Source organism: Mastigoproctus giganteus, chromosome 9 (genome assembly GCF_048544385.1).
Source record: "Mastigoproctus giganteus isolate SK-2022 chromosome 9, ASM4854438v1, whole genome shotgun sequence".
NCBI lineage: Eukaryota > Metazoa > Arthropoda > Arachnida > Uropygi > Thelyphonidae > Mastigoproctus > Mastigoproctus giganteus.
Window position 1 is genome coordinate 52,649,350 of NC_143583.1, and position 13,697 is coordinate 52,663,046.

At 41.1% G+C, this 13,697-nt stretch overlaps 1 protein-coding gene across 2 annotated transcripts in view; it reads right to left on the reverse strand.

The window, feature by feature from the left end:
• Positions 1-13,697, reverse strand: part of LOC150080219 (protein lifeguard 2-like) — a 178,329-nt gene that overhangs the window by 102,662 nt on the left and 61,970 nt on the right. For both annotated transcript variants that reach the window (XM_090381091.1, XM_090381089.1), the window contains exon 4: positions 2,414-2,478. In XM_090381091.1, the coding sequence (XP_090237217.1) occupies positions 2,414-2,478 (65 nt within the window). The remainder of the gene's footprint in view (positions 1-2,413; positions 2,479-13,697) is intronic.

Below are 13,697 nucleotides of genomic sequence, written 5' to 3' on the forward strand. Positions count from 1 at the left end.
CCCTCATGGCCTGGAGCTTTCATAGCATCACAATTGATCAAAATCAAAATCCTTCTGACATCCTTTTGATGGAACATGACAGGAGCCATTGGAGTGTACTGGGAATGGTGGGAGGTGGTTTATCAAGATTATCAATACAAAAGTTGGAAGAAAAATAGGATGCTAGCAGGTCAGCTTTATCTTTGGCTGAAGTGGCAATAGTACCATCTGGTTTTGATAGATGGTGGAAACAGGGATGGGCAAAAGTTTCATCCAACAGCTTTGGCAAGAGACTTCAATGCTCAGCTACCATTCGGACAAGAAGCAAGTTTCCTACTCTTAGCCTGTTCAAAATCTAGTTTAGACTGATTAATAACTGCTTTACAATAGTTACGAGCTGTGGTATAGGCAAAAAATGAAACTGGATATTTGGAAAGCCGATTACGATATGTAACATATCGTTGTAATATTCAACGATATGTTGAAGTTGATAGCCTAAACAAATTTAAAGCTCAACTGGACAGGTATTTCGAACGAACGGAGGGGTGAAATGGGAGAGGGTTTTTTTTTTTTGGGCTGATGCTGAATAAGCTTGCTTTCTTGCATCGTATGCCTCTACTAATGCTAATGCTAATGCTAACATTCTTCTCTTGAACAACCTTAACACATTTATTGGAAAACCAAGGTTTTGATAAAGGACGATTACACGTGATAAGAATATACTCAGCTCCTAGACATAAGTCAATGGTCAAAGTGTACAATGCAATGGTCAGGCTACACCTTGAGTACTGTGTATACTGTGAAATGAGGTCTTCAAAGTCTGGAGGCTTCATTTCAGGAAGGATGTAGAGTTGCTAGAATGAGTACAAAGAAGGGCAACAAGATTGGTGATGGGAACAAAGGGGTGCTCTTAACCAAGAAAGACTTAAATCTAAGTTCTGCAAATTTCAGTGGCTGGAGAGTAGGCATCTGCGAGAGTGATCTGATTGAGGTGCATAAGGACTTCAATGGATTGAGCAAGCTGAATGCTGTTGTGATTCTTCCTCTTGCTCAGATTAAGAACCTGAGTGGGCATAGATTCAAACTGAGGAAAGACAGTTGTAGAATGGATGTGTGGAAGTTTGCCTTTAGCCAGAGGGTGGTTGATTGGTGGAACAGACTTCCATCTCTTGCTGTGGAAGTTGACAGCCTAAATAAATTTTAGGATGAGCTGGGCAGGCATTTGAAACGAATGGAAGGATGAAAAACATTTGGTTTAAACCAAAGATATTTTTTTTGGCTAATGCTGCATAAGCTTGCTTTCTTGCATTGCATGCCTCTACTAATGCTACTAATGTGGCCTCGACAATGCCCCCACATACACACTACTTGACTCCCTCCAGTCACTATCTGATGGAGTAGAAGCAACAAAATTATACACTAGCTGCCTCCTAGAGAGTTACAATAGGTTTGATTCACTGGACTATCTAGCAAGCCAGCCTGCAAACACTGTTTTTTGAGCTGTACCCTCAAATTGTAAATAAGATTGGATCTTGCCAAGATTCCCATCATAATCTCAAAAGACATCAATCATACTGCATGATGGAAGAGATGGAAAGGTGTTTGCCGGGGCTTTGCTCTGGAGACTAAACATGGGTTCTTCCACAACTTCAAGTGTCTAATAAGCAAAGGGGTGGTATTGCACCATTGAAGAAAATCATGCCTGATAACACAGAGGGGGACATTCTATGTGGTGTGGATGCCACACCTCAACCCTGCTTATGTTGGTTCACACCTGGGTGTGCTAGGTGCCATATTTCAGGACTTGCACATGGGGGTTATATCCAGGGTTACTAACAGTCTCAACATCATAAAAGTGTAAGCAGAGTATCTGGCTATCACAGGCTGTCTGGACTTTCCCAAAATTAGGTCCACTTGACTTGACATTAACCCATATATCAGCTTCTTCAGGATTTTAGACTCCGGGGTAGCAAGTCCAGCTTGGCATACCTGAGAGAATGTAACAGCCTCAAAGAATATAATGTGCCTATCTGTCACTATAACCCATCATGTCCAGAATTCTATGCAACTGTGATAAACAGATATTAATAAAGTATGTGATAACGTACTTATGAGAGTAAAAAATAATTTACAAAAATTACAACCTTAAAACAATTCCGAAATTTCTGTCACCCTATTGAATGAATCGTTCCAACATACTCATTTGCAGTTTAAACCAAAGTATATTTATGAAAATAAAACAAAATTTAATTTTGTTTTATTTTGCCCTAAAATAAAACATACAATTCCCGTCAAAAAATGTCTTGAATTTCTAGTTCTTTCTTAATCTTATAAAATCTGCTCAATCAGGATGTACTATAACTCTACAGTATTTGCTTAAAATTACCAATGTATATATATATATATTCCAATTTAAATAAAAGCCATCACTTACTGAAATATAAAAAGTGCAATCACAGCTACTGTGAAAGCCAGTTGAATCATTAATACAGCATACACCTAAAACAGGATAAAAAAAATATATAAATATATATAAAATAAAAACATTAAAAATTTTTACAATGTAATCAACAATTTTATGTATCTAAACAATAATTAATATTAAGGGAGACTAGTTCTCACATATTAGTAGTGATATAGTAATAGTGTGGTCTTTGCTTGTTAAGAGGAGAGATTGCTGCTACAGAGATTGGATACACTTAAATAGAAAGGGTGCAAGAATATTTGCTGATACTCTCGAGGCAGTGGTAGGTGGATCGGAAAACTGCTAGTTGGGAGATTCACAGACTAACAGATTAAAAGTAGCTGCCGGCAGAGGTGCAAGTGATTATTGCACTGCCTGGAATGAGCAGCTTTGATTTGATTTGATTTTTTATGGCGCATTGGCAGCTAAGGCCATAATGCGCCAAGTCAAATTTTAAAACGCTACTAAACATTTTGGTAGCCAAAGCTACCACGTCAAGTAATTAATTATTGTCAAAAGATGAATAGTAAAAGTATAAAAAGTATAAACCTTAGATTCTTGTATAAAAATTAATAGACTGTAAAAAGTTAAAAACGTCAGACATATTGTCTCTGTCACCTATAATCTGACTGAGTGTAAATGGCTCAGTCACATTATTAAAAGCGGTAAAATACAAGCGTCGTGCTTCTATAAAAACAGGACATTCTATTAAAATATGACTAACGGTTAAAATAACATTACATATCTCGCACATAGGTGGGTCATCCGCCCTCAGCAAGAAGGAATGGGTTAGATGACTATGACCTATGCGGAGCCGAGCAAGAACAACTTCCTCTCTTCGGACCCTGCGTAGACTGGACTGCCATTGCGTAATTACAGGCTTAATGCGATGTAATTTATTTGTGGCCTGTCGGTGCCAAGAATCTTGCCATTGGGAGAGTAAATTAGAACGTATTATTTGCCTGTAGTCTGTATAGGGGACTGACAGGCAATGATTATCCAGGGAAATGGCTGATTTGGCAGCGGTATCAGCTAATTCATTTCCCCGGATCCCAATGTGGCTTGGGATCCAGCAAAAGCGAATATCAAATTCTAATTCCACGAGAGAAAAAAGAATCTTCCGGATCCTGGACAGGATCGGATGAGGGTTATACCTCACCGATACTAGAGCCTGTAATACGCTCAATGAATCACAATAAATCACATACCTCTGGTAGTCGCGATTTTTAATGTGATCTAGGGCTGATTGTATTGCATGCAACTCTGCAGTATAAATGCTAGTTTCTTGTGGGATCTTATAGGATAATGTTTTGTGAGGGAACACAACAGCAGATCCCACATGACATTCTAACTTTGAGCCATCTGTATAGACTGGCAGAAAGTCAGAATACTGCTGTCGATGTAATGCAAAGAGTTGCTGGTAGACAGATGGCAGTGTAGTAGCCTTCTCCCAGATCTTAAGGGAGAAGTTTCAATTTGGAAAATAAGCATGCCAGGGTGGAAAGAATTGCCTTGGTGACTGGGCAACCTTGTCTACCGTCAAGTTTAGCTCATTCAGCAGCCCTTGAATGCGAATACCAAAAGGTTTATTGGAAGTCCGACGGGTGTTGTAGAGGTTTTCCCAGCGCGGCTCAAAAACGGATGGCCACGTGGGATGATCGGGCAGGGATTTTAGTTTGAAGGCATACTGTAAGGACAACTGCTTACGTCGAAGAGACAGAGATGGTTCATTTGCTTCAACATAAAGGCTTTGGACAGGAGATGTGCAAAATGCTCCAGTGGCTGTCCGGATGGCTTGATGGTGGATTGGATCTAACCACCGAAGTGCACTATCTCTAGCAGAACCATAAATCTGAGACCCATAGTCGAGTTTGGAACGGACAAGTGCCCGGTAGAGACGAAGAAGGGTAGCACGATCTGCGCCCCATGAGGTTGACGAAAGGGCACGAAGGATGTTAAGCCCTTTGACACATCTTGTCCTCAGCTGACGAATATGTTGTAAAAATGTCAGCTTTTTGTCCAAAATAAGTCCAAGGAATTTGAATTCTGCTACAACTGGGATGTTATTTTGCCCAAGCCTTAATCCTGGGTCAGGATGAAGATTACGTTTGCGACAGAAGTGTACACAAACAGTCTTCTGTGATGAAAATCTGAACCCATTAGCCAAAGACCAAGCTGTAAGATGGTCAATGGTTTTCTGCAGTTGCCTTTCAATGACCCTCATTTGCATGAATGACAAAATATAGCAAAGTCATCAACATAGAGGGCATTGTTTACAGTGGGTGGAAGTTGTTCTGCGATAGAGTTTATTTTGATTGCGAAAAGCGTGACACTTAGCACGGATCCTTTGTGGGACTCCCTCTTCCTGAGAGAAAACTCGAGAGAGGGTGGATCCTAAACGGACTTGAAACTGGCGATTCGAAAGAAAGTTTTTAATAAAAAGAGGAAGGTTACCTCTAAGGCCAAAGTTATAGAGGTCTTTTAAAATCCCAAATCACCAGGCTGTGTCGTACGCTTTTTCAATATCAAAGAAAACTGCTACCAAATGCTCGGATTTAATGAAAGCATCACGAATGGACGTTTCCAATCGGATTAAATGGTCCAGAGTGGACCTATTTCTTCGGAAGCCGCACTGTGTCCTGGAAAGCAGACCGTTTGTTTCTAAATACCATACCAGTTGTGCATTAACCATTCTTTCCAGGACTTTGCACAAACAGCTTGTCAGAGCAATAGGACGATAGTTACTTGGATTGCTAGGGTCTTTTCCTGGTTTTGGGAAAGCAAGGACGATAGCCCTTTGCCAGGAATCCAGAAATTGTTTGTAAATAAAAATTCTGTTAAACAGAATTAAAAGGTGATCCTTAGATTGTGGTGAGAGGTGTTTTAGCATTTCGTAGTGGATGTCATCGGGCCCTACAGCACTTGCATGCGTGAGGGCGAGTGCTGCATTTAACTCTTCCTGTAAAAAGGGCTTGTTATACGATTCAAGCCCTTTTGAAGAGAAGTTCGGTGGGTCAAAAACTCTGTGGGAAAAGATGTTATCGCAGAGATTTTTGCAAATGTTTCCCCTAGACTATTTGCAACTGCAGTTCGATCTGCAATTGGACATCCGTTGTGCTCGAGGATCACTGAAGGGCATGGTGGATATTTTCCCTTCATTTTCCGGATCTTATCCCAGACTACTTTTGAGCTAGCAGCCTGAGTTATGGAAGATGTAAAACGAATCCAAGATTTCCTTTGGCTCTGACGTCATACATAACGTGCTTTTGCACGTGCACGTTTGAATGATATTAAATTTTCAGTGGTGGGATATCGGCGGAATATCCCCCACACTTTGTTTTGTGCTTTTTTTGCTGCCGTGCATTCTGAATTCCACCAAGGTTTGGGAAATAGTGGGAACCGGCTGGATGACTTTGGGATTGCAATTGCAGCTGCTTGGACAATCGTTTCTGTGCCATACATCACTGCTTCATTGATTGGCTCCTGACTGACTGTAGTGATGTCAAAGTTTGCCAGATATTGAGAGGCATTCCAGTCAGCCTGATCGATCTTCCACCGCGGTAAACTAAATGGCAGACAGGGTCTACCATTAGTTAGGGTTGTTATCACGGGGAAGTGATCGCTTCCATATGGATTTTCTTCTACCTCCCAAGTAAGTGAAGGAAGGAGAGAAGGGGAGCAGATAGAAAGATCAATGGCAGAGAATGTACGGGTAGGCATGTGGAAGAAGGTGTTTGTTCCCACATTTAGGAGGGAGAGATCATTGTCAGTGAGCATATGCTGTATGACTCGTCCCCTTCCATTGATGTCAGCACTACCCCACAGAGTGTTATGTCCATTGAAATCCCCAAGAATTAAATAAGGGGAAGGCAATTGCATGATAAGATCATCAAGGTTTTTCTGGGGGATGTCAATCTCAGGTGGCAAATAAACAGAGCAGACAGTTAATAAGAACCCCACTGTAAGGCGAATTGCTACAGCTTCAATGCTAGTTGTAAGCTGCAAAGCCTGAAATGGGATCTGGTTGCCGACGAGGATTGCGACTCCTCCGTGAGCAGAACCATCCACAATTCTATCCTTACGAATGATGGTAATGTTATGCATGGTGGGGTCATCATTTGCCTTTAAATAAGTCTCCTGTATGCAAAAGCAAACTGGTTTGTGCTTTTGCAGGAGTGCCTTGATGTCGTTAGTATTTTGCCGGAATCCACGACAATTCCACTGTAGGAATTTAGCCATTATTTGGACGGTGGGTCCATCAGGCGGCTTCCGAGGTGCTGAGGGCTTAATTTTGTCAGTCTTGGATTTATCTTTCTTGGGGAAGTATGGACGCTGTCCTGTGTCCATTTCTTCCTCAGCGAAGAGTTCCAAAACTGACTCATCATGTACCTCCTTCTGCTCGACATCCATGTTTTCCTGGGTACTAGGTGTTACTTCCCCTTTCTTATTCTTTTCTTTTGCTACTTGTGGAGCATTAGGAGGTATCGATATAGGAGTGGCAGCTGATTGGTCCTTCTGTGCAGGTTTTTGGGAGCTTAAAAGATAACGTGCAATGGGAGTAAATGATTCTTTTGGAGGGACAGACATGTCCGTCTGAGTCCCAATCGAACATCTCCCTGCTACCTTCTGGGCGTAGGTAGGTTTTTTGACGTTAAGAGGTTTCACTGCTTTTCTTGCCTTCTGGTACGATATGTTTAGCTCTGCCTTCAGCCATTGAATTTCTTTTTCTTCTTTCCACCTCTGGCATGCCCTTGAATAGGCCGGATGTTCTCCCTCACAGTTAATGCAGGTGGGTTTAGTGGCTGAACATGCTGTTGTTTCGTGGTGCCGTGGTGCACCGCACCGGGCACCACGGCAGGCCATTTGAGAATGTTCATACTTCTGACATTTAAAACACCGTAAAGGGTTCGGAATGTATGGACAGTTGATGTATCCAGCTTTAATCTCATCAGGAGGTTTGGGAGAGTTAAAAGTCAGGTTAACACTCCTGGTTTTAACAATTTTTCCATCCCTTCGCGCAGTGATTCTCTTGACGGCAGTAACTCCCTGTGGTTTTAATTCGGAGCAGATTTCCTCCTCGGTGATGTCGAGAAGGTCCCACTCCGAAATGACACCTCTCGATGAATTTAGTGTTCTGTGTGGTGTCACTGTTATGGGTATACCTCCGATTGATGTTACTCGGAGTAGATGTTCAGACTGCCTGTCATTTTTTGTTTCAATCAAGAGGTCCCCAGAACGGAGCCTCTTAACTGACTTGGGTGTACCTGCTAACCCATCCAACCCTTTTTGTATAAAAAAGGGCGACATTTTACCAATCGGTGTTTCGTTGGTGGAATGCATTATTAAGAACCTTGGGACAGGCCCTGATGGTAGTTCGGTTCGCTGCCTCTTTGTAGCAATAATGCTATCTGCCTCTCTGTCATTATTTTCAGATAGGGACCGGGTTGGGGCCCCTGAAGGAATATGTTTATCAGGATTCATGAAGTCTTTTAAATTGTTCAGTGCCCGGGCTCCCCACCCACCACGGAGCCCAAAGGGACGCCCACTACCCGGCATGCAATAAATGCGCTCGGAAGTGGAACGCCAGGGCTACCCAGACACTATACCCGCACCGCCACCAGCCTGAATCCTGTCCCTCGGACCATGAGGGTAGGGGCGTGGCATTGACACGGTTGACCCTCGCAGGCGAGCCTACTAGCCGATTGATCCTAGCCGGGTCTTCCAGGACCACCCGTCTTGTCGAAGCAGGGGCCAAAGTGGTGTATTGAAGCTGGGCCCCTCAACCACCAGGATCCCCCTTTCCGAATTTCCACGGGTCGCAGCGCACGGAAAACACGCCGGATTCCATTGATGTAAGCCTGGAACCTGGGCTGTGGGCGTTGGATCCCAGTGATGCTAGTCTGGAAGTCCAGCAGCATCACTGGGAGGTCCCCTCACCACGTACAGGTGCCCACGTCGAGGGGGAATGAGCAGCAGCATGGAAAGCAAAGTGTTGGGGATTTCAAGTACTGCTGGGAGTCATCATGAACAAATACATGGTCTGCTTTAGGGTAACTAAGAGTAAGAACAGGTGCATGTATACTTGAATGTACACCAATAGAAGGAATATAGTAAATAAATTTGAAGAATTTGAAGTGCTGGTCAAGACATAAAAGGCAGATATTGTTGGTATATCAGAGAGGTAGTCACGCAGATATATAAGGAACGCAAAATTGGAATTTGGGCAATACAAAGTGTACAGAAAGCATAGACAGGATAAAAAGGGAGGAGGAGTTATGCTGTTAGTTAAACAAAACCTAACGAAGCAGATCCAGTTGACATGGATGGACAGTGCAATGTTGACTCAGTTTGGTGTGACATAAGCACAAGGAAAGTAAAATTGAGAGCAGGAGTGTGTTATAAGCCAAATGACTCTGAGTACAACAAACAACTGTACAAAGAAACTGTCCAGTAAATCAGATTGTAAAACAACTGTCCAGTAAATCAGATTGTCTGATAATGGGGGATTTTACCTTGCCAGATATACACTGAAATTTGTGGGCTGGTCACACTCAAGCAAGACTTTTTGTGGATTTATTGGACGATTGTTTTCAATAGCAGCATGTTCAAGATGGAACCAGAGAGAGAGAGAGAGAGAGAGAGAGAGTAATACTCTTAATCTGATTATCAGGTGATTATTCATGCATTAAAAATCTGCAGATAAAGGAAATACTAGGTGGCAGTGATCACAGTGTACTGATGTGGCAGTTACTCAAAGATGTAGTAGTAGTAGTGGCATGTGATGCAAGAAAGCAAGTGTATGAGCTTATGCAGCATCAGCCAAAAAAAAAAAAAAAAAAACACACACACCATTCCCTCCAAATGCCTGTCCAGTTCCTCCTTAAATTTATTTAACCTATCAATTTTCACAACGACAGATGGAAGTTTGTTCCAGAAATTAAGCACACATTGGCTAAAGGCAAATTTCCATACATCTATTCTACATCAGTCTTTTCTTAATTTGAATTTATGCCCCCTTAGGTTTGTAATCTGAACAAGTGGAAGGATCCCATCAGAATTCAGCGTGCTCAACCCATTCAAGGCCTTATACACCTCAATCAGATCACCGCGCGGGTGCCTAGTCTCCAGCCACCGCAATTTGCAGAACTTAAGCCTCTCTTGGTAAGAGGATCACTTCATTCCCCTCATCAATCTTGTTGCCCTTCTCTGTACACGCTCAAGCAAATTTACATCCTTCCTAAAATGAGGCCTCCAGACCTGTACGCAGTACTCAAGGCGTGGCCTGACCATTGCTTTATACAGAGGGGCAATCAGCTCCTTTTCCCTGCTAGCAAAATTCCTATATATCATTGACAAAACCGAATGACCTGGCCTGGCAGCCTGTCTGCATTGCTCAGAAAACTTTATATCCGTGATGTAACTACCATCACGGGTAAAGGGAATGGTTTTTGCTTTCGAAGAAGTGACTATAGTGGTCTCGGATATTTTTTAAATTCTATGCAGTGGGACCAACTGATGATATTACGAATAGCAAATTCTAAATGGGCGCATTCAAGGAAGTTATCTTGGAAGTTACTAGACTTTTCATACCAACTAAGAAATACTGTTAAGGTTTAAGCTTAAATGGATGTCAGCCTAATGAGACTTGTGGCAGAGAAGCAAAGTGCATGGGACGCATATAAATTATCAGGAGACACAGAAGCCTATGGTAGATATAAGTTAGTCTGTAATCAAGTCACAATGGAGGTCATAAGCAAAGGCAGATTACGAGAAATCTTTGGCAAAGGATGCAAAAAGGAACAGCAAAGACTTCTTTGCTTATGTAAACTCTAGAAGAAAGCAGATAATCCAATTGGTCCACTTCATATCGATGGTTCAACTGTTGATGATCCTTCTACATTAACACACGAGGAGTTAGCATTAGCATTAGTAGAGGCATTTGATGCAAGAAAGCAAGCTTATGCAGCATCAGCCAAAAAAAAAAAAAAAACCACTTCCACTTCACCCCTCTGTTCGTTCAAAATACCTGTCCAGCTGAGCCTTAAACTTATTTAGGCTATCAACCTCCACCACAAGGGATGGAAGTCTGTTCCACCAACCAACCACCAGCTGGCTAAAGGCAAATTTCCGCACGTCTATCCTACATCTGTCTTTCCTCAATTTGAATTTATGCCCTCTCAGGTGATTTTTCTGAGCTAGAGGAAGAATCCCATCAGCATTGAGCATGCTTAAACCATTCAAGGCTTTATACACCTCTATCAGTTGTTAAGGGAGGAGAATGCCAGAAGTTATCCAATTGTAACAGGGAGCTAAAGGATTTTGTAATAACTGAGAGCAAAGTGGAGGAGAAATTGTTGAAGTTAAACATAAGAAAGAACACTGGCGTGGATTGGATCTATCCAGTTATATTAAAAGAGGCAGCAAAGGAAGAAAGCAAACCCTTAGCCATGATTATGAGAGCACCCCTGGACTCATGAGAGGTCCCCAGGGACTGGAGATGTGCAAATGAATCTCCATTTCACAATGGGGGATCAAAGGCTGACACGAGTAATTAAGTTTAACTTCTTTTTCAGGTAAAATAACGGAGTTCCTGGTTAAAGAAGCACTGCACGATCATCTAGACAAGACCACAGTTATAATTCAGACACAGCATGTGTTTGTTAAGGAGAGAGTCTTGTCTGTCCAATTTGATGGGATACTATGATGTAGTCATAGTATCCAATCAAAGAAATCAGACAAAAAAAAATAATTTTGATATCATATACTTGGATTTTAGGAAAACATTTGATACTGTTGCACCTGGAAGACTACTGTAGAAATTGGAGTAGTATGACATTAAGGGCAAGTTGCTGCTATGGATAAAGGGTTGGTTTAGTGGCAGATGACAGAGAGGTAATCAATGGACACTGCTCTTCGTTGACTAATTTTATTAGTCCACGAAGAGCAGTGTCCATTGTTGTTTTCTGTATATATTTATTAGTTTGGACCATTCTTGTTTTCTGTATTTATCAATGATATTGAAGAAGGTATATTAGGGTTAATGTCCAAGCTAGCAGACAATACAAAGGTTGTCAGGGTTGTTAATGATAATAATGACAGTACACTATTGCAACAGGATCTAGAAAAGTTAAGCAGATATGCAGAGAGGTGGCAACTGAAGTTTAATGTCGACAAATGCAAATTACTGCATATGGATAAGCAGTAACCCCAGAGTAATGTACCATCTGAGTGGTACTATACTCAGGGTAATGGAGAATGAAAAGGACCTGGGGATTATCGTGCAGTCAGATATGAAATTTTCTGAGCAGTGCAGACATGCTGCAAAAGTAGCTCAAGGTGTCTTGTCAACAGAAGAGGATTGGCCAAAAGCCTTACCGGGGAAACTCCAGTGGGCTAGAGGCCAGTGTGATTTTGGCCATAAACAATATTGCCATAAACACTAGTATGAGGTTGCTACAAGTTTTCTCCGGTAAGAATTTTTGATGCAGTCCACCTCTGCTTGTCATTGATATACAGGTAGCCCTCGTATAATACAGTAGTTAGGTTCTTATAAAATCTTATATAGTGCGCAACCATGTTATAAGGGACTAAGAACTAGTACAAAAGGGAGTTACGTTCCAAGAGCTAACAAAAATACACCATTTCATTAAAAAATGTTAACAAAACTAACAAAAATACACCATCCTAGATTTCGTGTATCTTCTGCTCTCTTTAAACAATCATTAATCTGGGTTCATTTGCTTTTTCTTGATAGATCTTTGTAAATTTCATCGTATGGAACTAGGCATTTTTTAAGCTCCCTTTTGAACTTTGGGCTCCTTTAAGTTGAAGAATCTGAATTCAAAAAATAAGATTCTAATTGCTCGGCTAACTTTGTCTTTCTGTATACTTTTTAGTATAAAATTTGTAATTTCGGCAGAATTTTCAACGGCATTTTCATTCTCTGAATTGATTTGCCTCCAATGCCATTTCCACCCAAATCTGCTTTGCCTGCCTCTTTTTCTACCAGTAATTCTTGAACATCTTCAGTAATCATATCTTTTTTTTAGGAGCATCAGCTACTAAGGTCGTATTGCTCTGTGTATATTATCTATAAATTGCATGTGCTGAGGTCGATTTTCTAATTTGTTGGATGAAAAACCATGCTACCCTCACCTGAGTCTAACTAACTCAGCCAAGTTGTGAAAAAAAAAACCCATAAAAATTCCTCCCATGACCCACAGGATTCGAACTAAGGCTTTTCCACCTGGTGCGGGGAGAATGGTGATTCTACCAACTGTGCTTGCTACCCATGAGGGCTTCAGTAATCATATCATCAAAACCTTCCCCTCCTACTGACTTAGCAAGTTCTATTATTGCACCGAATTCATTTTCTGTCAGTTCAGCCATATTTCCTGAATGAACTGACTCTGGCCATACATTTTACCAACACGCATTTAAGTTGACAGTTTTACTTCTGAGTGATAAAGTTATGATTCTGATACAGTCCACAATTGAAAAATGTTTCCATGCCTCCATCACTTCAATTTTCCATAAATTCAATTGGGAATCAATTTTTTCCAAAATCCACTAACGATTTTCTGATGCAATGAGTTTCAAAGGTAGATATAATGCCTTGATCTAATTAAAGAAGTTGTAATAGGTAGTAGAAACATTACTTCAATGTTTGGATGATTTAAATCTTTTGGATGGCCTGGCACATTATCAATAGTAATAAAACTTTGAAATCTAGAATTTTCCACAGTTCAACAAGCACAAGTTCAATAGCTCAGAACATAACGTTTGGATTTAACAAGAATTTTTTTTTTGTATAACAATCAGAAAGCCAAAAGTGAAGATTCGCAAAAAAGAATGGAAATGTTGAAAAATTACATCCAATATAACAGCAGAATTTTCCCTGCACAACAGCTCAAAATACCGTGTTATGCAAGGTTTGCCACAATTCTATAATTGTGTTAGAGCAAAACCATGTCATATTAAGTACCATGTTGTGCAAGGGTTTCTACACTTTATCAATTGTGTTAGAGTGAAAACTATGATGTAGAAGGACCATGTTATACGGGAGTTGCCTGTACAGGAATTTTGCTAGCAAAGATAAGGAGGTGATTGTCCCCCTATACAAGGCAATTAGCATTAGCATTAGTAGAGGCATTTGATGCAAGAAAGCAAGCTTATGCAGCATCAGGCAAAACAAAAAAAAAAAAACCACTTCCACTTCACCCCTCTGTTCATTCAAAATACCTGTCCAGCTGAG